The sequence below is a fragment of the Neoarius graeffei genome, chromosome 1, assembly GCF_027579695.1.
Source record: "Neoarius graeffei isolate fNeoGra1 chromosome 1, fNeoGra1.pri, whole genome shotgun sequence".
Taxonomy (NCBI): domain Eukaryota; kingdom Metazoa; phylum Chordata; class Actinopteri; order Siluriformes; family Ariidae; genus Neoarius; species Neoarius graeffei.
The window spans coordinates 94,093,547-94,118,110 of NC_083569.1; the positions used below are offsets into that span (position 1 = coordinate 94,093,547).

At 43.0% G+C, this 24,564-nt stretch overlaps 1 protein-coding gene across 4 annotated transcripts in view; it reads left to right on the forward strand.

Annotated features, from left to right (window-relative positions):
• Positions 1-24,564, forward strand: part of LOC132871165 (butyrophilin subfamily 1 member A1-like) — a 165,955-nt gene that overhangs the window by 77,648 nt on the left and 63,743 nt on the right. For 3 of the 4 annotated variants that reach the window (XM_060905304.1, XM_060905488.1, XM_060905374.1), the window contains 4 exons: positions 292-570; positions 820-921; positions 2,965-2,991; positions 11,474-11,506. In XM_060905304.1, coding sequence (XP_060761287.1) covers positions 292-570; positions 820-921; positions 2,965-2,991; positions 11,474-11,506 — 441 coding nt within the window. The remainder of the gene's footprint in view (positions 1-291; positions 571-819; positions 922-2,964; positions 2,992-11,473; positions 11,507-24,564) is intronic. The other variant, XM_060905424.1, reaches the window with a different exon arrangement.

The following is a 24,564-nucleotide window of genomic DNA, read 5'->3' on the forward strand; positions in this document are numbered from 1 at the left end:
GTGCTGAAGGAAGAACAGATTATTTTTAGAAGAGGTTTGACTGCTCCTGGTATTATCGGTTTGAAAAACATGTAGGTATGGGATCTGGTACGCAAGTTGGTGATTTTGATGAGGAAATTCGTGAAATTAGTAAAGTTTTATATTTAGTGTCACATTTCATAGTATTCTCTTTGACCATGTTAAGAACAGTCTTTAAACTGAAAATGAGCATAAAATAATCACCTCTATGGGGGTTAGCAGTTGAACATGATTTCAATATATTTAAAGCAATACTTTGTTTATTGCCTGTAGCTCAGGGAAGCCACCCAGTGATCATGATGGAGAGTTATGATCACTCAGGAGGGATTAATCTAGTGTGTGAGTCCAGAGGCTGGAAACCTGAACCTGTGGTTGTGTGGCTGGACAGAGAAGGAGCCGCTCTGCCTGCTGAAGATACACAGACACACAGAGACATTGAGGGCTTCAGTGTGAAACGCCACATCACTGTTTATGATTATAGCGACTCCAACAGATATTATTGCAGACTTCTACAAGAACATCACATGATGGAGACAGAGGTCATCATTAATCGTAAGTGTCTATGATTAAAAGCTCTTATATTTATACTGTAAGATTCTACTGTCATCATCACAGATGAGGTGATTAAAGATGAAGCATGAGCATGATGAACACACGATTTTTGCATTATTTTTATTCCTGTATATCTATTGGATATTTTGTTACAATTCTGTCAGTAAGTGTGTATTTAGTAGTTATCAAATTCTTCACAAATTCTTGCACGGTTTCTTAAAAATATCTCTATTCTTGCTCTCATTTTAGGTAAAGTCTTTGATGCTTGGAGATGGGTTGTCGGTGTTTCAGTTTCAGCATGTCTTATTGCTGTTGGATCGATAGTAACTGCAGTTATCTGTTACAAGAAAGGTAATATTTCAGTCATTTTCCATTGTAATGTCTCCAGCTTCAATCAGTTTATCCCGGAGCTTTAGTCCACAGATTCCCAGCCCTGGTCCTGGAGAAGCCCCTGTCCTACACATTTCAGTGTTTTTCCTGCTCTAACACACTCACTTTAACTCAGGAAGAGCTGTTAATGAGCTGATCGTCTGGATCAGGTGTGTTAGAGCACAGAGAACACTAATATGTGTCGGACAGTGGGTTCTCCAGGACCAGGGTAAAGAACCTGTGCTTTAGTCAGCAGTCCACAGGAGTCCAGTTGGCCGTGCTCTCTGTGAAGAGGATGATTTAATTCAGTCCTGTCTCAAACTCTCACCTCTATTTCTTTATCTATTCACTTCAATTACCACAAACCCTTTCTGCAAAAGTGAAAAGTAAAAGGACAAGGAGGTTTACAGCACATTTCACTTGAAAAAGTTATGTAGTTATACCTTAAATTTTGAAGTTAAAACAAAAGCTCTTAATTTAAAATGTCATCAGTGTTGTTTAACTTTAACTGAACTTTGGTGAATTTAAAAAAAAAAAAAACTTGGCACTTCTAAAGTAAAGTCAAACTCTCAGATTATTCGTTTAAACATTGATGACCAGATCTGTTTTGATAAGACCAAGGTAGCAGAGAAATTCAATAACTTCTTTTCAACCACTGCATCATCTCTGCAACTGCAGTTACCATCCGGATGTGGAAAATATGGCCCTAATCATGTGTATAAGTGCTATGAACAGGTGCGTCTCTCTGGCTCTCCGTTCTCATTTGAACCAATCTCTGAGGAATTCATCCAAAAGACTCTCCTCAATCTAAATCCGAATAACTGGACTGGATCAGATTCCCACACATCTTTTAAAAGATGGAGCTGAGTTCATAACCTCTCCACTCACTCATCTTCTAAATCTGTCCCTTTCTACTGGTAAGATCCCTTCTGACATTAAGTCTGCTAAAATTTCCCCGATCTGTAAGAAACATAGCAAAACTGAAGCTGGCAACTATCGTCTGGTCTCAATCCTCAGTATTGTAAGTAAGGTTTTGGAAAAAGCTGTATCTGTACAACTTATTAATTATCTCACAGATCACAGGCTCAACAAGTTGTCTCTGCACCTTGGCAAGACAGAATCCATACAGTACTTTTTGGCTCCAAACACAGACTTAATAGTAACGAATCTCTGGACATCACATGTAATGGTCAAAAAATTACCAGCAAATCCTGTGTTAAATACTCAGGCGTTGATTTAGACCAGTCTCTTAGTGGTAACCATATAGCTGAAAATATTATACGCAAGGCCAACGCCAAACTCAAGTTTCTATATAGGCAGGCCAGGAACCCCGATAAGGGGTGTGTGTGTGTGTGTGTATCTCCAACCAAAAGTGGCTGCAGTGATTTAAAAAAATATATATACAGGGGTCACCAAACACACACTGTTTGTCCATGAGCTAATATACGAGTGTACTAGTGAACTTCAGCTTACATTCAGCAAAATCCCCAGTGTTGAATTAACACCCAGAGTGTTTATATATGTCCAACTGGTCACAAATTAACTCTGAAAGTGATAATTCAACACTGGGGAGCAGTAATCAGGAGCTGGAAGAACTGTGAGTCGAGAGCATGTTGTTGTGTCTGTCAGCACTGCATGCTACTGCTGCTGATCCTCCACATCGCCGAGCCACTGCCACAGTGGGCAGCTCTGAAGTTTCTCAGCACAGCAGTCACAGTGTTGCTGCCCAGTGCTTCTGTGGCTGACTGCATTATAGACGCAGGACTGCAGACTTATTAAAGAGCTGCAGACAGAGAAATCCAGAAAACAGAATTTGAAGAGAATATGATCTTCAAAAACCATAAACTGATGGATAAACACAAAACAGTAGAACAGATGATTTATCAGTAAATCCACAGCTGAATTCACAGAGAATTTCAGCAAGGCTTCAGATCACTCACGGTATATGATATTATTTATTCGGAAATTAATTGACTAATGTTTGTTTCTTTGTTTGTTAAAATAATGGACCTGTTTTCTCCTCAGAGCTTCAGAAGCAGAAGCAAAAAGCAGGTAAGAATGAGCTTTTTGTCCTTTTAAAATCACACTGATTAATTAATTGAAAGAAACTTACAGGTGTTGACTGCAAAGTCATCTGAAATTTTCAGGGTTTTTTTTTTTTTTAATCGTGCATGGCATTTTCCTGTGTCTTGCGAGAACAAGCTCACGTGGATGAGATGTGATCATTCTGATGCGCTAAGGCGCTGTTTACACATACCCGGGTATTTTTAAAAACGCATATTTTCTAAACTCGGTTTTCCAAAATAACTTCATGCACACAGCTGCGTTTTTTTTTATTACGTTTATATTGATCCGCATAAATACGCTGTCAAGAGCTGTTAAACTACGCGAGTGTGTGTGTGTGTGTGTGTGTGAGTGAGAGAGTGTGTGTGGGGGGGGGAGAGAGTGTGAGAGAGGTGTGTGTGTGTGAGCAGGGGCGCCGCTAGAAATCTTGGGCCCTATGAAAGATTACAATTTAGGGCCCCCCGGTAAAATTTTCAAGCTCAAGCAACTGAATTTGAAGTCTGTTTTTGGCTGGCACTTCTACTTTACTATGCATGTGATCAGCTACCTAGCAAGTTTAGGTGATACAATTATTTGGTATATGAACATTTTAAATGCAGAACTGTCAGAATTAGACTGAATAGACTGTTGCCTTAAAATGAAAATTCCATGATATATATGGAAGATATATATATATTTTCCTTTTATGAGCAACTATTATTAGGCCACTCAGTAACCTATGGAGTTCATTCAATCCAAATGTTTGTGTTGAAAGAAATTGCATGCATCACTGTATCAGTATGGATTTATAACATTCTGTATGCACATTATGGATACTCCAGAGCCCTCCAGCAAACATCATCAATAATCAGGATTACAAAATGTATTCCTTTGTTTCCTCCATTTATTGACTTATTGTATGTGATCAAATGTATGCCTTGATGAATAACTACACTAGTTTTTTGATACAATTACATAGTGCACTGCAAGAAATCCACCAAGTGTTTTTGGTTTCTTTTAGGCATCACACATTTATTAGAAAACACAGCAAATGTTCAAATATTCAAGTTAAATACTTAGCAACAGTATCAATAAATCCACGCATGAACAATAGCAATGATATCTATGACCACAGCTAATGTGCAAAATATTAAAGTTAAATACTTAACAATATCAACAAATCCACACATGAACAATGGCAAAACACCTAGACTTAATTATACAATAAAGATACCTATGAAAAAAGGTGATTTTTTTCACACACAGTGTGATATCCGGACTTCATAATTCATCACACCTGCTCCTGCTTAGCAACTTCTAGAATGTACACCTCTGTTGCGCACATAGAAAAACTGACAGCTGCTGTGAGTTGCGCTAATAGCGGCGCTGTGCACACACGGAGCTACACATTTCACTGTCCCGCGCCCAGAATCAGACTGTACCATTAGTAAAAAGGGTGGAGGGGTGAAATGACAATATCATAAATAATTCAAGAAAAATGTTATAGCAAATCATAACCATGTATAATTTGCATATTTTAACAGATGAAATGAAATATTTTATTTCAAAAACTTACACAAGGCAATACTATTAAAATAATATTAATATCCCTCACAGGGCCCCCTGTCAGTGCCAGGCCCTTAGAATCGTCCTAACTTTCCCCCCTAGCGGCGCCCCTGTGTGTGTGAGAGAGAGAGAGAGAGTGTGCGTGTGTGTGACGCTGGCGGTGGTACGGTCGGGCTCTTTTGGTCACCAGAAGCTCCGCAATTGCTGCCCTCCGAGCCCTAATGCGTCTCTGCTGGTCAATGAGCTTTATTCTCAAAAGCAAACAGGCGACTATAGCTCTTAATAACAGAAATGCTGCTACTCTGAGTGTTTCCATGCTTGTCATATGTACAATGGTCGCTCTTTTGTGGCGCGAAGATTGCCTAAAACTCCGTTTTGGTCTCTTTACACACAAACGCAAAACGGAGTTTTCAAAAAATCCCCACTTTTGCCCGGGTTTTTAGAAAGAATCGTTTTCAGAGGAAAAAACTCCGTTTGTGTATAAACGAAAGGCACAAACGAAGGCAAAGGTCTGCGTTTTTAAAAATACCCGGGTATGTGTAAACGGCGCCTAAGAGTCACTTTTCTCCATTTTGGAACTGTTTTCCTACTTCTTGAGGTAAACAGTATGGCCCCACGGAAACCGCCGAATGTGAGGAGCTGTTTAATTAGCATAACTATGGAACTGCGTCACACCAAGATCACACAGAAAACACTGAGGCTACATCCACATGACAACGGCAACGAGATTAAAAAAAAAAAATCGCGTCCACATGGGCAACGGATCAGTAAAATATCAGGTACATATGGCAACGCAACGCTTGCTGAAAACGATGCAATACACATGCCACACCTCTACGTGCGCTGTAAGACGGTCCCATTGGAGACACCAGAACAATAGAAGAAGTACGGCGCATGCGCATAAACCCCTTCTTCTACCCGGTGTCATAGACATATAAACACAGACGCCGCATTGAGCTGGTGGCCCGTTGCTGGGATACGTCAGAGTGTCCGCCATATCGGATGTGGCAAATCTTCCCCGTAAACCAATGCAAGTAAATGGACTGAACTTCATAAAGCCCCTTTCTATAATAATGTTTACCTCGATGCCTTTTATTCACCCATTAAGACACACGTATATATTTGGGAAACAAACAGGCATCAAAACAACATGTATAACTTTTGCCGCTTTTCCACTACAAACGCGGCTGAGTCGGGCTGAGCCGTGCCGTGCTGAGTTGGGCTGAGCGGGGCTGTTGGAGTTGCATTTCGACTACAACCGCGCTGAACCGTGCTGGCTGGAAGTGGGTGGACACATTGGGTGGAGTTAGCGAAAGTGGGTGGACGTCAGGTGATGTCATTAAGCAGCGCAAACAGTGACATCAGTGATCTTTTAAGCGGTAGTCTCACGACCCGGATAGTAAACAATAAACATGGAGGACATGGAGTCGTTAGTGTTGCTGGTCTTGGTGCTGTGGCTTGTTGTCACCGACAACGCCAACAGATACTGGCAAGAGCGTATAGATGAGGCGAGGCGCATAAGGCTTCAGAAATTCTCATAATTCGTAATTCTTCTTTTTCTTCCGGGTTTACGGTGTTTACAGATCCCAGCGTGCTCGCGGGGCGTGTGTGGGCATGTGAGGACACTCCTCCTCACCAATCAGTGCACAGGGGAGTGTCTGCTCACGCCCCCAGCCTCACTCGGCTCGCTTTGGCTCGCTTCAGCCCCACTCCAAATAGACTGGTGGCCAAATTTCACTTAAGGGAGGACGGAATGTTAGCTTGTGGCATCCATGTCAGGGGGTTAATATGGCCCCTACTGAACTCATTTAGTGTGGATGCCACCTAAAGTAGGCTTTCTAAAAATTGTTTTACACCAAAAACTTAATGGCCACCACCCCACTCAATTTTCGGCCAGTTTTGTTGGCTGAAAAATAAGGGTTACTCCTAATGCATCTTCTCCCATGTCAGAAATAAAAAATGGCATATGTTAATGACTCATATTGTATGAAAGCTGATAAAAAGAGCTTTTTTTTTAAATATAACACTCAGATATACATGTTTCAGAAGGAGGTATGAGATTCATCAAACATTGTGTTGAAAAAATGAAACTAACCAATTTCAATCAAACTACATGCATTTCTGCTTTTATTTCTAAATATCTTCACTACACCCAATGCACCAATACCACATATTTAAGCCTGTCAAATGGAACCTCAATGCTCCCAGAATACGAAAATGCCTTGTAAACTTGAATAAGATGGATTGCATAATAAGCTATACTGCGACAGTCCACCTGCATCAGTTCAACAGATTTTGTCAATGGAAAATTAAGGCGACCACACAAAATCTTTTATGATTTCTAAAGTGATAAACGTATTTATTATGTATATACACCCACTATATATGAAACTTATAAACAATACTTCTCTATTTTATGATATGTATCTTGTTATTCATGGTAACAGACTGGAATGATTGAACGGAAACCAGAACAAGTCATTCTTAATTTAGTTAAGTATTGTAACATCTCTCTTTCACCAGGTACCCTGCAGATTGTAAAATTATGATTAATCTTGCTTTGTCTGGAGTAAACATAGATGACAGTTGCTTCATGAACCACGGATACCACTGACTCTTAATTAAGTCAATTTTCACTTAGGATAAGCTTAGGGTAAGGATAAATACAAAATAGCACAATTTCTGAATATGTGCTTTTCTTTGGCAGGATATTGTGACAAATGCTAAACAAGCATGATGGAATCTGTCATGTATAGCCAAAAGAGAAGTTCTGACACTACTTCTGACTGGGATCTGTGTCTGTTCTGTCAGAGAAAAAACCTGAATTATGTTTAACGATACAAATACATGTATCTCCATAAGGACATAAGCGAATGAAAAGTGTTATATACCAAAAGAAAGCTACTTTTATAAGCTTTAATATTGTATGACTAATTAACATGTGCCTTTTCTAATTTTGAAATGGGAGAAGTAAAATTATGGGTACCCCCCAATTTTTTCGTTGATTAAATTGACCAAAAAATTACTTGGGGTGGTAATTATGTTTTTCCACATACAAAATTATTAAAAGCCTAATTCAAGTGGCATCCACCAAAAATGTGTCCATTAAGGGTCATATTAACCACCTAACATAGGTGCCACAAGCTAACATTCCGTCCTCCCTAAAGTGATTTCTAGGCCTCTTTTCAGATTTTGCCACTAGTCTAAAAACGGTGCGAGTTTTAGGGGCTAAGCAGGGCTGAAGCGAGCCGAGTCGTGCTGTTCTTTGGTAGTCGAAACGCGAGCCGTGTCGGGCTGAAGCGAGCTGAAGTGAGCTGAAAAAGGGTAGTGGAAAAGGGCCATTTTAATGTGATGGTTATAAATAGTGTGCGAAATACCCGTCAATATTCCGTGGGAGGTGTGACCTAAATTTCCTCAACATGCAGCAGGCCTATACTGGAATCAAGCTATCGGAAACTTGTTTTTTTTTTTTTTTAATTCCGCTGCTACTATCGTAGGCTACTAATGATATCTACACATCAAGGCATGTTTTGGAGCTCAGCAGGGATCGTGTAGAATAATGTGCTGTGCTTACGCTGCTGAAGCCGTGCCGTGCCGTCTCCGCATCACTTTCATTAAATGACGTGCAGATAGGCTATAAAATGTCTCCAAAAACAATTTTTGCAATATACAGTGCTATATGGAAAAAATTCAATTAAACCATATTACAATGGGATTGCTCCATGTGATTGCTTCACAGTCTGACATGCTTCCAATCTCTTCTATTTTTGAGTGTGCCATCACCATCTGACAGCTGGTGGTGAAATTGGTTGGGTGGGCTATGAAATAAATGATAAATTTATTTATAAATTATAAATTGTTTGGAGACAAGTTTCACCGAGCGGCTATTATGCGCGAGACTTCATATTAGCCACAAAGTCAGAAAAATCTGTTCGTAAAATTACGTTATAATGACCAAATACAATGAAAAGTATTTTTCCAGTCTCACCTGTGAAAGGTAATCCCATGTGATCTCGTTTGGACGGTAAACCTGTTGGTACAGTTAAACGCAGCACATGAATGAGGCATCTTTATTCTCCGCTTTGCCCCATCCAATATGGCGGCAAGGATGACGTATGATTCTACGCGGAAGGCGGCGTCTATGTTTATATGTCTATGCCCGGCGTGAAGCACTCAGTCATGTGGTTGTTACGTCATCGTAAACAAATCTGTTCTACTCATCCAGACGACTTCGCAACGGCGCCGTTGCCAGATCTTTCCACTCTGGAACCCGTTCTCAAAAGATTTCGTTTTGGGGCACCCAAAACGCCGGTGCCGTGTGGACGCCAGGCCGAAACGATAAACAATTTTATCAGATTCACCTGAATCCATTGCCGTGTGGACAGGGCCTCAGTCTACATCGACCTCAGAGAGTTTTGAGTCACAGGGATGTAATTTGTGGTTGAATAGAAGCTATTCGCGAATGTCAGTCACATGACTTTTGCTTGTGAGTTTACTTCGGGGTGAATGAAGTGGTGGTCAGACAAACCAATTTGGCTGCCATTTTGTAAAGAGCTAGTGAAGCCGTCTCTGATTATTTTTGCAGTTCAGAGGCCAATACACGGTCAAGATACCTTCAGAAAGTTGCTGTTTGCAATGGGATAGATCCTAACTCACTAGTAAAGAAGGATTTTTCCTCTGAGTTGGAAAATTATCCATCCATTGAGTTCCCCAACATCTCAAACACCCTGGTGCTGCAGACATCATTCTACACAGACAAACGGATGAAAACCTGGAAGAGCATGGAGGAGAACAACTTTTTATATGTTGTTGGGTTAAGGATCTGGGGATCAGGACACTACAGTATAAATCCTGTATCGTTTATGCCCGGGTAAGGAGGAATTTTGTGGCTTTTTGTACCCATCTTTGCGATGGTTGCTAGGACGCTACAAGTTTTAGTATGGGGTGTAAACAAACCACAGCCACTTGATTCTCAATCCTCCCTGCTCTTCTCTTCCAGCAAACAATACATTTTTTTTATTAAAACAGAGAAAGTGCAATGAGAATAAATAAATGCTGCATATTGTCAAGATTGTGAGGACATCCTGATAAATAAAGTGAAAACATGTGTATTAGTTTACAATATGGAGACCATGATCAAACAGTAACCAAAAACACACCTGAGGACTGAAGCATCTCCTCAACTTCAGAACACCAAGAAATAACAGAAAATGGTGAGAAGAGTCATTTGCGAATCCAAACAAAATAAATCAGAGGAATTTACCAACCTTTCCCAAAGTGATCACTGCAAACTGGAGCGTTCTTCGACTCTGTTCCCATCGATTGCAATGAAACATTAAAGAGCCGCCTCTCATATCGTCTTTTGATAAAATCCTTTGCTCTTTCACCCTTTATCACTTCACGGGGAACCCAGAAGAAATTTATCAGTTGCATGGTTTGTTCGATTTGAGCAGCCCAAAACAATGCAAGTGTTGGGCATTTTAACGACTCGCAAGGTGCCCCAGTGATAGTAACGCTTTGTAAACAGTGAGCTTCGCTGACCACCACTTCATGTCTTGCATATCTAATGAGGCGGATGTGATGTCGGATGCAAGCAACCTATAGATCCGTGAAACAAAAGAGGAATCTCTCTTTTCTCTGTTACTGTTTTCCTCATTTCTTTCTCTGGAAGACCAAAACATTAGGTGTATAACTCCATACTCGCTACCATGGAGTCGAGCCCACTCATTCTAAGGCTAAGATCGCTAAGCGCTAGCTAGAATAATTTAGTTATCTGTCCAGAAAAATGATGTCATCTAATCTTGCTCTATCTTGCAGTTGCACTCACTAGGCAGAATTTCCTTTTCTTTTCCGCTGGCTTTTAGCTGGAGGGAGAGTCGAGTCCGCCATGTTTGCCCACACTGACTTGTTTTGGTTAAAAGTAGGTCAGACACACCCCACAGTGGTCACGTGATATTGTTGCTCACTTGCATTGGCAGTCTCTGGAATCGTAAAATGCGGGACACTTTTTATCTCGGCAAAACATTTACATACAGGATACACGGCGTGTGCAGCAGCGAAATATCTCCAAACTCCAACAGCAGCAGAAATAAAACATTTTAGCCAGAATTCAACTTTGTAGTCAGAGCCTTGAACAGACCACATTATCCTGATCAAATATAATCACAAAGGTAACTGGGAGGTTGTTACACTGTTTGGGCCTCTGACTTAGAGACACAGTTTAACATGGTGAAGGTTCATGAGAAGGTGCAGATCAGAGCAGAGGGCAGAAATTACAGCTCCTTCTCATGATTAATGAAATGAATGCTACCAGATTATGGGCAGCTCAGGTCATGTATCCAGATTTGGACAACAGGAAGTAAACAGGAAGCAAACAGGAAGGAGGTTTATGGAGTGAAATCAGTGTTAGCAGAACCCAATATTATACTACATCATTTTATTACGACCTGAATTCTTGAAACCAGAATTTCTGAAACCTTGAATTTCGTAACCTAAATTTTCAGTGTCAGAATTTCAGATGGTTTAATTTAGGACAAATATATTCAAATATCTTAAGATTCACACTCTCAGTTTTCAATCATCACGTTTACACATTTCTTTTCAAGCATTACAAATTCAGGTTGAGTTTCTACTGACTCTGATTTCACTCCATCGAGGGTTCTGTAAGAAGAGCAGAGACAAAAACACATCACTCACAATACATTAAATGACTTGTTTTCTATCGGAGTCATAACTGACCTGTAACATCATGTTCCACTGTGTGAAGTGTGCTTCATCATTTAACAAATATAGAACATCAGAGGACACTTACATTTCATAACTGCAATCTCATGTGTTGTTCATTTACTTTATCATTATATTACACTGCTTCATCTATTTATACTGAATTTATACAGAATACTCAAAACTATTTTCTCTGTTTCAGCCTCAGAGCTTCAAAAGGAGAAGCAAAATGCAGGTGAGAATAAACTGTGTGTGTGTGTGTGGGGGGGGGGGGGGGGGGCGGAAAGGAATTTCAGTAAATACACAAATTACTGATATGAATTATCATTTTAACATACAACATTAGCTCTGCTGTACACTACATGGCCAAAAGTATGTGGACACCCCTCCTAATTCAGCTGTTTCAGCCGCACTCATTACTAACAGGTGAATAAACTCAAGCCCATAGCTGTACAGTCTCCACAGACAAACACTGGCAGTAGAATGGGTCGGACTAAAGAGCTCAGTGACTTTAAACACGGCTCTGTCAGAGGATGCCGCTTTTACCACAAGCCAGTTTGTGAAATTTCTGCTCTGCTAGATTTGCCTCAGTCAGCTGGAAAGATATGTTCACACTCACGAGCAACAAAGCAACAGGCAGCCATTCATGTTCTATATACACACGTGACACAGAGCTGCGATTTCAGCGACAGTGACAACGCAACAAGCAACATGCGAGTTTACATTTTCTCAACTTTATGCAAATTAGGTATGAAGTGGTAAATCCAAACAACTGGCTCAAACGATTCCTCAGACTAATCGTTTGGGACACGTAGTACAATATTTTTTTCTTTCCTACCTCATTTTATTTCCGACCTGCAATTAGTTCCTATGTACTGCTTAACTAAACTAAAATGGGGGGGGACCTCTTCACAGTGGATTCAGTTTAACCTGTCCTTTAGGATTTCTCATTAAACCTGTATCAAGACATTACAAACAAAACTAGCTGGTACAGTTAGCTTGTGTTGCTAGTGTGTGTGTATTTGTGTGTGTGTGTGTGTGTATATATATATATATATATATATATATATATATATATATATATATATAAAATATAAAAATATTTCATACGGACAGATGGACATTGTACAGTCAAAAGCCATCAAAAATCAGGTCGATGCATTCCCATATTCTCTTCAGTATGGAGCTCTGTTCCGCTAATACAAAATTTCATGTTATACAGCGTACAACAAACACACAATTCTCACTTTTTCCACTTTGATAAAATGTTACAATTAAAAGTATATTTTCAATACAAGTAAATCATATCTTGGAGTAAATTGTGTGCTGGAGGCGACATTTTGTTCAGGACTCCTCCTCATTGGAGCTGAATGGACGGTACACACCCACCGGCGACAATAGTAGTGCTCGCTCCACGCCCACAAGAGACAAAATACAAGCGACATGAGTGACTTGTGACATCAGGGGCCATAGGGCTAGTGTTATTATTGTGAATCGTCAAGGAGCAACAACAGTTCAAGCACGAAGTGACAGTCCACACAAACTCCCAGAGCAGGGCCGCTGAGTGCTGAAGCACGTAGTGCAGAAAAACCCTCTGCTGCATCACTCACGACAGAGATCCAAACTGCCTCTGGAAGCAACATCAGCACAAGAAATGTGCATCAGGAGCTTCATGAAATAGGTTTCCATGGCCAACAGCTGCACACAAGCTTCAGATCACTATGCGCAATGCCAACCCCATATTAACACCCATGGTTTTGGAATGGGACGTCCAACAAGCTCAGATACAGGAGGTGTGATGGTCAGGGGTCCACATACTTTTGTCCATATAGTGTATATAATATTATCCATATGAACCCATTCATGTGTGCAACACAACATATTTGCTCTCTATAAAATGTATAATCATGAAGTAGAAATCTCAAGTTCAGTCAAGTGAAATCTGGTTTTATTCAACACGTACAATGAACACCATGGGAAATAATAAAGGCTAAAGTCCTTTCCCGCACCATATGGCGCATAGGGCGGTGCCGATCTCCGTTTCTGTAGCCCTCGGCCTCTTGCCTATTACATAGCTAGGGTTACAGTGGGGGGCTAGTCCTCTGGTAACCACGAGAGTTTGGGGAAATAACTGTATTAAGCAGGATCCTACAAGTATGTCTTGTCTCGAATTTGAACTTTTGGTTTGTAGTGTAAATATTATTCACATGGTGCACTACACACATTTTTGTTATTGAATCTAATTGTATTTGTTGAAAATAATTGCTGCCAGCTGAAACATATTAATGACCTCAGTAATTATCCAATCAAAGGCTCTTAAGCATTTACTAATTTAAATCCAAACTGTGACTTTTTTTTTTGTCCTGGTAGTGTATTTGATGATTTTCTATCATATTGTGCAGCAGTAAGGCACTGTGTGATATTAAATGTGGTAGTGATTGTGCTGAACTCGCACTAACACTGACTCAGTAGTGTTTTATCAACCCTTCCCCTCAGTACCCAGGACTTATGGGTACTGAGGGATTTAACAGGAAGGGCTGTTAATGAGCTGATCGTCTGGATCAGGTGTGTTAGAGCACAGAAAACACTAATATGTGTCGGACAGTGGGTTCTCCAGGACCAGGGTAAAGAACCTGTGCTTTAGTCAGCAGTCCACAGGAGTCCAGTTGGCCGTGCTCTCTGTGAAGAGGATGATTTAATTCAGTCCTGTCTCAAACACTCACCTCTATTTCTTTATCTGTTCACTTCCATTACCACAAGCCTGTTCTGCAAAAGTGAAAAGTAAAAGGACAAGGAGGTTTACAGCACATTTCACCTGAAAAAGTTTTGTAGTTATACCTTAAAGTTTGAAGTTAAAACAAAAGCTTTTAATTTAAACGTCATCAGTGTTGTTTAACTTTAACTGAACTTTGGTGAATTTTAAAAAATCTTGGCACTTCTAAGGTAAAGTCAAACTCTCAGATTATTGGTTTAAACATTGATGACCAGATCTGTTTTGATAAGACCAAGGTAGCAGAGAAATTCAATAACTTCTTTTCAACCACTGCATCACCTCTGCAACTGCAGTTACCATCCGGATGTGGAAAATATGGCCCTAATCATGTGTATAAGTGCTATGAACAGGTGTGTCTCTCAGTTCTCATTTGAACCAATCTCTGAGGAATTCATCCAAAAGACTCCTCAATCTAAATCTAAATAAGGCTACTGGACTGGATCAGATTCCCACACGTTTTTTAAAAGATGGAGCGAAGTTCATAACCTCTCCACTCACTCATCTTCTAAATCCATCCCTTTCTACTGGTAAGATCCCTTCTGACATTAAGTCTGCTAAAAATTTCCCCTATGTACAAGAAACATAGCAAAACTGAAGCTGGCAGCTATCGTCTGATCTCAGTCCTCAGTATTGTTAGTAAAGTTTTGGAAAAAACTGTATATGTACAACTTGTTAATTATCTCGCAGATCACTGGCTCCTATATGAGCATCAGTCAGGTTTCTGATCCTCTCACTCCACAGATACATGTTTGGCATATCTTACTGACTATAGCAAATCAGAACAGGACAAAGGCAATTTTACAGGAATGGTTTTATTGGACCTTCAGAAGGCCTTTGACACTGTGGAACATAGTATTTTGTTAATTAAATTGGAAGCTTTTGGTCTTCAAAAACCTGCTGTTAACTGGTTTAAAGCCCACTTTTCTGATAGGCAGCAGTGTGTTGGGGTTGGTGGTGTCACCTCCTCACCTGCAAATGTGGTCTGTGGGGTCCCCCAGGGATCAATATAAGGTTCCTTACTCTTTTTTGATTTATGTTAATTATATGACCTCAGCAGTGAAATGTAAACTACTGCTGTATGCTGATGATTCTGCCCTTCTAGTATCAGGCAAAAACATAGTGGATATTCAGCAGCGTCTGTCTTGTGAGCTTCAATCAGTCCAAGAGTGGCTTGTAGAAAACAAGTTGTCTCTGCATCTTGGCAAGACAGAATCCATACTTTTTTGGCTCCAAACGTAGACTATAGTAACGAGTTTCTGGACGTCACATGTAATGGTAAAAAAAATTACCAGTAAATCCTGTGTCAAATACTTAGGTGTTGATTTAGACCAGTTTCTTCATGGTAACCATATACAGCGGTGCTTGAAAGTTCGTGAACCCTTTAGAATTTTCAATATTTCTGCATAAATATGACCTAAAACATCATCAGATTTTCACACAAGTCCTAAAAGTAGATAAAGAGAACCCAGTTAAACAAATGAGACGAAAATATTATACTTGGTCATTTATTTGCTGAGGAAAATGATCCAATATTACATATCTGTGAGTGGCAAAAGTATGTGAACCTCTAGGATTAGCAGTTAATTTGAAGGTGAAATTAGAGTCAGGTGTTTTCAATGGGATGACAATCAGGTGAGAGTGGGCACCCTGTTTTATTGAAAGAACAGCGATCTATCAAAGTCTGATCTTCACAACACGTTTGTGGAAGTGTACCATGGCACGAACAAAGGAGATTGCTGAGGACCTCAGAAAAAGCATTGTTGATGCTCATCAGGCTTAGCCTAGTAAACTAGACCCACCCGCCTAGCGGCCAAAAATACTTTTGCCTACGAGTGGGTCTAGCCTCGGACCATATCAACAACACACCCTGGGCATCAAATCGTGCTCGCCAATCACAATGCAAGGTTTTTGTTTGGATTCTTTGGGTGGGCTTTTGCAGGAGTGACGACAAGGCTGCACGACGCTGGAGAAAGCACAACAGGGAAGATGGCTACGGCTATTGAACAGCGCTCGTTTGACTCCGCTTTGGAATCAGTTTTAGAAGAATTAGACTTGGAGTTTTCCTTGAAATATGAGCAGGAAGAGGCTCTCCACTCATTCCTTTTCAAGAAGGACGTTTTCACTGTTTTGCCGACTGGCTATGGCAAAAGTCTGATCTACCAGCTGGCTCCGCTGGTAGCCAAAAGGATGGGGCTAAGTGAAAACCCTATGGTGGTAATTGTCTCACCCTTGGTAGCCCTAATGGAGGACCAGGTGAATGAGGCAAACAATTTCGGACTCACAGCCATGCAATTGGGCGTCGATGAACCAGCGAAGATCCGAAGGGGCCAGTGCCAGTTGGTGTTCGGCAGTCCGGAGGCATGCCTTTTACAAAAGAATTGGCGTGACATGTTGGGGACCAAAGTGTTTCAAGACAACGTCCTTGGAGTCGTGGTGGATGAGGTTCACCTCATTTCCAAATGGTAAGAGGCATACTCTTAACTATGCAATAGTAAAGTGTGTGTAAAGTATATTCCTATAAGATGACGGCGATGCTTGGTAACAGTTACGCTTGGCCCTTAGCTATTGCCAGTACAACAGGCCGAATGTCGGGACTGCTCCCTTATTTATCCTCCTCAGTTTACGGCCTTTTAATGTTAACTATCTGAAGCCTATGGGCGAAAGATGCAAGTTTACATTAACGTAATTGCTTTGTGATATTGAATGTATTGTCCGGGTGATTTGGAAATGGCACTTAGAAGCTAGATGCTGTTTGTTTACCCTCCCCCACTGCTTTCGGTCACTCTGACTACGTCACAGTCACTGTTGCGCTGATTGGTCAGAGCGTTGGCCTATACGCATAGAGACAGTTTGAAAGACAACGGGTTGTTCCTACCCACACCCTTCGGAAATGCCTACGACCGAGACCAGACTAAATATTCACATTTAGTCTGGCTTGCCAGGCTACATCAGGCTGGAAAAGGTTACAAAACCATCTCTAAAGTGTTTGGACTGCACCAATCCACAGTCAGAGAGATTGTGTACAAATGGAGGAAATTCAAGACCATTGTTACCTTCCTCAGGAGTGGTCGACCAACAAAGATCACTCCAAGAGCAAGGCGTGTAATAGTCGGCAAGGTCACAAAGGACCCCAGGGGAACTTCTAAGCAACTGAAGGCCTCTCTCACATTGGCTAATGTTCATGAGTCCACCATCAGGAGAACACTGAACAACAATGGTGTGCATGGCAAGGTTGCAAGGAAGAAGCCACTGCTCTCCAAAAAGAACATTGCTGCTCATCTGCAGTTTGCTAAAGATCACGTGGACAAGCCCGAAGGCTATTGGAAAAATGTTTTGTGGACAGATGAGACCAAAATAGAACTTTTTGGTTTAAATGAGAAGCATTATGTTTGGAGAAAGGAAAACACTGCATTCCAGCATAAGAACCTTATCCCATCTGTGAAACATGGTGGTGGTAGTATCATGGTTTGTGCCTGTTTTGCTGCATCTGGGCCAGGACAGCTTGCCATCATTGATGGAACAATGAATTCTGAATTATACCAACAAATTCTAAAGGAAAATGTCAGGACATCTGTCCATGAATTGAATCTTAAGAGAAGATGGGTCATGCAGCAAGACATCAACCCTAAGCACACAAGTCGTTCTACCAAAGAATGGTTAAAGAAGAATAAAGTTAATGTTTTAGAATGGCCAAGTCAAAGTCCTAACCCAATCGAAATGTTCTGGAAGGACCTGAAGCGAGCAGTTCATGTGAGGAAACCCACCAACATCCCAGAGTTGAAGCTGTTCTGTATGGAGGAATGGCTAAAATTCCTCCAAGCTGGTGTGCAGGACTGATCAACAGTTACTGGAAACATTTAGTTGCAGTTATTGCTGCACAAGAGGGTCACGCCAGATACTGAAAGCAAAGGTTCACATACTTTTGCCACTCACAGATATGTAATATTGGATCATTTTCCTCAATAAATAAATGACCAAGTATAATATTTGTGTCTCCTTTGTTTAACTGGGTTCTCTTTATCTACTTTTAGGACTTGTGTGAATATCTGATAATGTTTTAGGTCATATTTATGCAGAAATATAGAAAATTCTAAAGGGTTCACAAACTTTCAAGCACCACTCTAGCTGACAATATTATATGTAAGGCCAATGCCAAACTCAAGTTTCTATACAGGCAGGCCAGGAACCTCGATAAGGCAATCAAGAAACTTTTAACGTCTGCTCTTATCCAATGTCATTTTGACTATGCCAGCTCCACTTGGTACTCTGGCCTTACCAAGAATAATAAGAATCATCTTCAGGTTACACAAAATAAAATTATTTGCTTCATACTTAGTGCCTCCCCCATGAGTCCTATCGGGTATACTGACTTCAAACAGGTCAACGTATTGCCAGTCTATCTCTGAGTCAAACAGTTAAAACTAAATCATATCGACACCATGTTGTATGGTAATGCTCTGAGATATCTCACATCTTCTATAAGTGTTCGGAATGCCCGCTATAATACCCGTTCAGTTCCCATGTCCCTTTATGTTCCTTCTGTAAAATCATTTGGCCATTCTTCATTTAGGCATATCACGATCACTGCCTGGAACCAACTACCATATCAGCTGTAGTCCATAAATGTCTTATATAGTTTTAAATCCAATGTCACTAAATTCTTATTTCATCAATTCTATCAGCATTCACAAAACTCTTTTATTATGTCCTAGTGAACCTTCTAGTTCATGCCATTTTTTTATTTTTTTATTTTGTACAGTATACCTCCTGGACACTTTTTTCCTCTCCGCTCTTTTGGCTATAATCCCCTTTTTTGGCACTTGAATTACTTGGACCACAATGGAAATAAGTGTTTCCACTTTAATGTGCTGTCCATTTATTTTAATGTGCACTATTTTGTACAGTATTTTACGAAATAAACTCATCAACTTCGCTTAATTCTGCAACATGATGCAAATCAGAACATTAATACTGACGACTCACCAAATGTAAAAATTTGAATACTCTTTTCTCTTAGGCTTAAACATTTTAGGCCATGCCGACATCCTTTAAATTTGCCGACGCGTTATATTTTTTGTTCCAACACTCGCTGAAAAATCACATCAGATTCCTACCTTGTGATTTTTGGGGCATATTTTGAAGGAAAATCAGTATTTTGGGCAGATTTGCTGCCATGATGCACTTAGGCAGACCGGAAATACCTCTGGGAAATCTGAAATCACAATAAATGCCCTCAATCACTTTGCTGCTGCACCGGTACCATGAACTTTCAGTGTGCGGGTGAGATCATGGTTTATGGTGTTTGTGTGGTGGGTATACATCTCCACATTTCAGTCCTGCTAAAAAGAGGTGCAAATGGCACTCAGTGCCCTGAATGAGAATAGGATAGAAGAGCCAGAAAGAGAAGAGGAAAGAAGTGAAATCAAATCGGAAGTTTGAAGTATTGAGTAGGCTGAAGTATAAAGGTGCTTGTAACAGTTCCCTGATGAGAGTGGAGTACAGAAGCATGGTAGGTGGGAATTGATGTTCACACACGCTCTTTATTTTCTTTTATTTCCCACTTTTCAGTGTCACACACTCACACTCTTCCAGTGTGAATGAATGAATGAATTAGGACAAATACCAGTGGTAAGCTATAATCCAGCCACTGGGGGTGCATAAGCGCACTCTTGGTGCCAGTCCCAAGCCCGGATAAATGGAGAGGGTTGCGTCAGGAAGGGCATCCGTTGTAAAACTGTGCCAAATCTAACGTGGATTGAAAAAAGAAATACCATACCGGATTGGTCAGGGCCCAGGTTAACAACAACAGCCTCCAGTACTGTTGGTCAACAGGGTGCCATTGGAAAGTATGCTACTGTTGCATCAAAATGGAGAAGGAAAAAGAGAGGGGGGAAGTGTTTTAGGAGAAAGCATGAAAGATGGAAGGGAAGGAGCTTAGAATTGAGGGTAGGAATACTGAATGTGGGAACATTGGAGGCGGATGCAAGCTGTTTTATTATGGAGTCGATGGAAAGAGAAATGGTGTTGGTATTGTTTTGAGGGCAGAGTTGGCCAACAGTGTGATTGATGTGAAGAGGGTGTCAGAGTGATAGGCATGAAGTTGGAGATTCAAGGAGTGGTAATCAATGTTGTGTGTGCATATGCCTCACAGGTTGGATGTGAGAATGAAGAGAAAGAGTCTTTCTGGGAAAAGATGGATGAAGTGTCAAGTCAAGTTTGTTTGTATAGTGCTTTTAACAATAGACATTGCCCCAAAGCAGCTTTACAGAATCTGAATGACCCAAGACATGAGCCAATTTTATCCCTAATCTAGCCCCAATGAGCAAACCCATGCTGACGGTTGTTAGGACTAGGACTGTTTTGGCCTCTAGAGGCCGCTGTTATTTCCTTTTCATGTCGTGTTTATTTTGGCCTCTAGAGGCCGCCACTGTTCCTGTGTCTTGTGTTTGTGTTAATTGCCTAATTATCTTCACCTGTGTCCTTAATTAGTTTGTCTATTTATACCCCTGAGTTCAGTCCTCTTGTCACGGAGTCTTTGTGCTGTTATGTTTATCTCCAGTTTCCTTTGTACTATGTTTTTTGATCTTCTTAGCTTTTGAATTTTTGCACTTTGCTTTTCTTTTGGATTATACTCTTTGGTTTTTTTTTTGTCTTTTGTTTTACCCTGTATATAGTGTATATAGTTTAAATAAACCTTTTGATTCTTTTTCTACTTCCGCCTCACGCCTCTGCATTTGAGTCATCCCCCTGGTGGCCTAGTGGGGGTTTGCTGGATTATCACACCAACGAACCAGGTTCGAATCCCAGCAAAACCCTAACAGAAAGACTCCGTCATGACCGACTCAGCAGAGGCTGCTTCAACTGTCTACCCGGCCAACCTTCAGGGAATTATGGCAGCTTTGACACGCTTCGGAGCGACCATGGACGCTCATGGACGTACGCTCACCAGCCAACGTGAGGCCCTCGCTCGCCACGAGGAACTGCTTCAGCAAATTGGGAAAACCCTGGCACAGCTGACATCTCTGCCTGCATCTCCTGCTCCTGATCCAGTTCCTGCTCCTGATCCAGTTCCTGCTCCTGATCCAGCTCCCACTCCTGCTCCAGTGCCTCCTGCAATGCTGCCTTCTTCACCTCGCGAACCCAGCCTTCCTGCACCACAGAGGTATGACGGCAAGCACAGTGAGTGCCGAGAGTTCCTTACCCAGTGTCAACTCACCTTTGAGCTTCAGCCTACCACCTACACTACGGATCGCTGCAAGATTGCCTTTGTGATCACCTTATTAGCTGGTAAGGCGCGAGCCTGGGCTACTGCTATCTGGCAAAGACAGGGACCTGAGTGCTTTGATTTCCAGCTGTTTTCTGAAGAGATGCTTCGGGTCTTCGATCAGGCAGACATCAGTACCGACGCAGCCCGAAAGCTCATGTCCATCCGGCAAGGAGGAAGCGTCGCAGATTACGCCATCTCGTTCCGAACACTCGCAGCAGTAAGTGGATGGAACGAGACTGCCCTGGTGTCAGCCTTCCACCATGGTCTGTCTGACCCCATCAAGGACGGTCTGGCCTCTATTGGATGCCCAAGTGACCTCGAAACCCTCATCTCACATGCTATTCGTCTGGACAACAGGATGAGAGAACGCCACCAAGCCTTGAGCCCCCCCAGCCTCCCTACCTCTACCTGGAGACCGTCTACCTCCTTCAGTGACTGTCCAGAACCCATGCAAGTGGGTCGTACTCGCCTCTCCGCATCTGAGAGGGAGCGCAGAAGGAGGGACAAGTGCTGCATCTACTGTGGCAAGCCTGGTCACTTCCGAGCATCATGTCCCGAACTCTTGGGAAAAGGACCGCCCCGTCCAGCCGAGGGAGGGTTGTGACGGGGCCTACCCTCTCTCCCGGACTCCCTGGCCAAGGAATCTACATCCCGGTCTCCATCTCCTGGGGTGAGTCTGTCCACTCTTGTCAAGCTTTGATAGACTCAGGGGCGGCTGGGAACTTTATGGATATTCACTTCGCCCAAAGCATCAATATTCCGACTGCACCTCTTGAAGTCCCACTGTCTGTGTCTGCCCTCGATGGCCAAGCGTTAGGTGATGGAAGAGTCACCCAAGTTACTTCTCCAGTCTTCCTCCAGTCTCAAGGTCACAAGGAAGAAATATCCCTGCACCTGATTCCTTCACCTGAGTTCCCAGTTATTCTAGGCCTTCCTTGGCTTACTCGCCACAACCCTCGCATAGACTGGGTAACAAGCCAGGTTGTGGAATGGGGCCCTGCATGCCATGCCTCTTGTCTGCTCTCTAGCTCTCCTGTGTCTCCTGCCGAGCCCCCTGATCTCACCGAGTTATCTCAAGTTCCCACAGAGTACTGGGATCTCAAGGAGGTATTCAGCAAGAGCAGGGCCGCCGTTCTTCCTCCGCACCGGGCCTACGACTGTGCCATCGACTTGCTCCCTGGGACTACCCCTCCTCGTGGCAGACTGTTTTCACTCTCTCAGCCAGAACGCAAGGCCATGGAGGAATACCTCAAAGACGCCCTGGTCTCTGGGTTTATTCGACCCTCCACTTCACCTGCTGGAGCCGGCTTCTTCTTTGTCGGCAAGAAGGATGGGGGGCTCCGACCATGTATTGATTACAGGGGCCTGAATAAGATCACTGTGCGCAACCGATATCCCCTTCCGCTGATGTCCACAGCTTTCGACCTGCTCCAAGGCGCCACCGTCTTCACCAAGTTGGACCTACGGAACGCATACCACCTCATCCGTATCCGACAGGGAGACGAGTGGAAGACTGCCTTTAACACCCCGTCTGGGCACTACGAATACCAGGTGATGCCCTTCGGACTCACCAACGCACCAGCTGTTTTTCAGGCCCTAATCAACGACGTCTTAAGGGACATGATTAACCTATACGTTTTTGTCTACCTCGACGACATCCTTATCTTTTCCAAGACCGTGCAGGAGCACTGCCACCATGTCCGCCAGGTTCTCCAGAGGCTGCTACAGAACAATCTGTTCGCCAAGGCCCAGAAATGCGAATTTCATGTTCCCGAGGTCTCCTTTCTGGGATTTATTGTACGGACAGGCCAACTCCAAATGGACCCTGCCAAGACCCTGGCCGTCCGGGATTGGCCTACTCCCAAGTCCGTTAAGGAGGTTCAGCGGTTCTTAGGATTCGCTAACTTCTACCGCAAGTTCATCAGGAACTTCAGTTCTGTGGCAGCACCCATGTCAGACCTCACCAAAGGGACAGGTGGATCTTATGGCTGGTCTCCTCAGGCAGAAAAGGCGTTCAAAGACCTCAAGGACCGCTTCTGCACGGCACCCATTCTGGTTCTCCCGGACACCTCCCAACCATTCATCGTGGAGGTGGACGCCTCGGACAGTGGTGTCGGCGCGGTGCTCTCTCAACGTTCGGAAGGAAAGCTGCACCCCTGCGCTTACTTCTCCCACCGCCTGAGTCCTGCTGAGTCCCGGTACGATGTGGGGGATCGAGAACTGCTAGCGGTCAAACTGGCCCTTGAGGAGTGGAGGCACTGGCTGGAGGGAGCACAACATCCATTCCTGGTTTGGACTGACCACAAGAACCTGGAGTACCTCCAGCAAGCCAAGAGACTGAACCCTCGACAGGCTAGGTGGGCCCTGTTTTTCAGTCGGTTTGACTTCACCCTCTCATACCGCCCCGGCTCCAAGAACACCAAACCTGACGCACTGTCCAGACTGTTCTCTGCCACTAACAGGGAGAATGAAGTCGGGCCTATTATCCCTGTGTCCCGGATTGTGGCCCCTGTCCGCTGGGGTATTGAGGAGGCTGTCCGACGAGCCCAACGCCAGGACCCCGGTCCTGGGACGGGGCCACCAGGCCTCTTGTACGTCCCACATCAAGCCCGGGCCAAGGTTCTCCAGTGGGGTCACTCTTCCCCTCTCACCGCCCACCCGGGAGCTCGGAGGACCCTGGACTTCCTGAAAAGACGCTTCTGGTGGCCTAACATGGAGAAGGAAGTAAGGTCATTTGTCCTGTCCTGTGAGGTTTGCACCAGAACCAAGAACCCACGACAGCGTCCCCAGGGTCTCCTGCATCCTCTGACCATTCCCCGGCGTCCCTGGTCCCACGTGGCAGTCGACTTTATCACGGGTCTCCCTGAGTCACAAGGTAACACGGTCATTTTGGTCTTAGTTGACAGATTCTCCAAGGCCTGCCGCTTCATACCACTGTGCAAACTCCCCTCTGCTCTTGAAACTGCGAAACTTTTGTTTAATCATGTCTTCCGAGTCTTTGGTCTTCCACAGGACATCGTCTCAGACCGAGGGCCCCAGTTCTCCTCCCGAGTGTGGCACGGGTTCTGCAAGGTCATCGGAGCCACTGCCAGCCTCTCCTCTGGGTTTCACCCACAGTCCAATGGTCAGACGGAGAGGCTCAACCAGGACCTGGAAACCACCCTGCGAGGCCTGGCTATGGATAACCTGACATCGTGGAGCACCTGGCTGCCATGGGCGGAGTACGCCCACAACACCCTGCAGTCATCGGCCA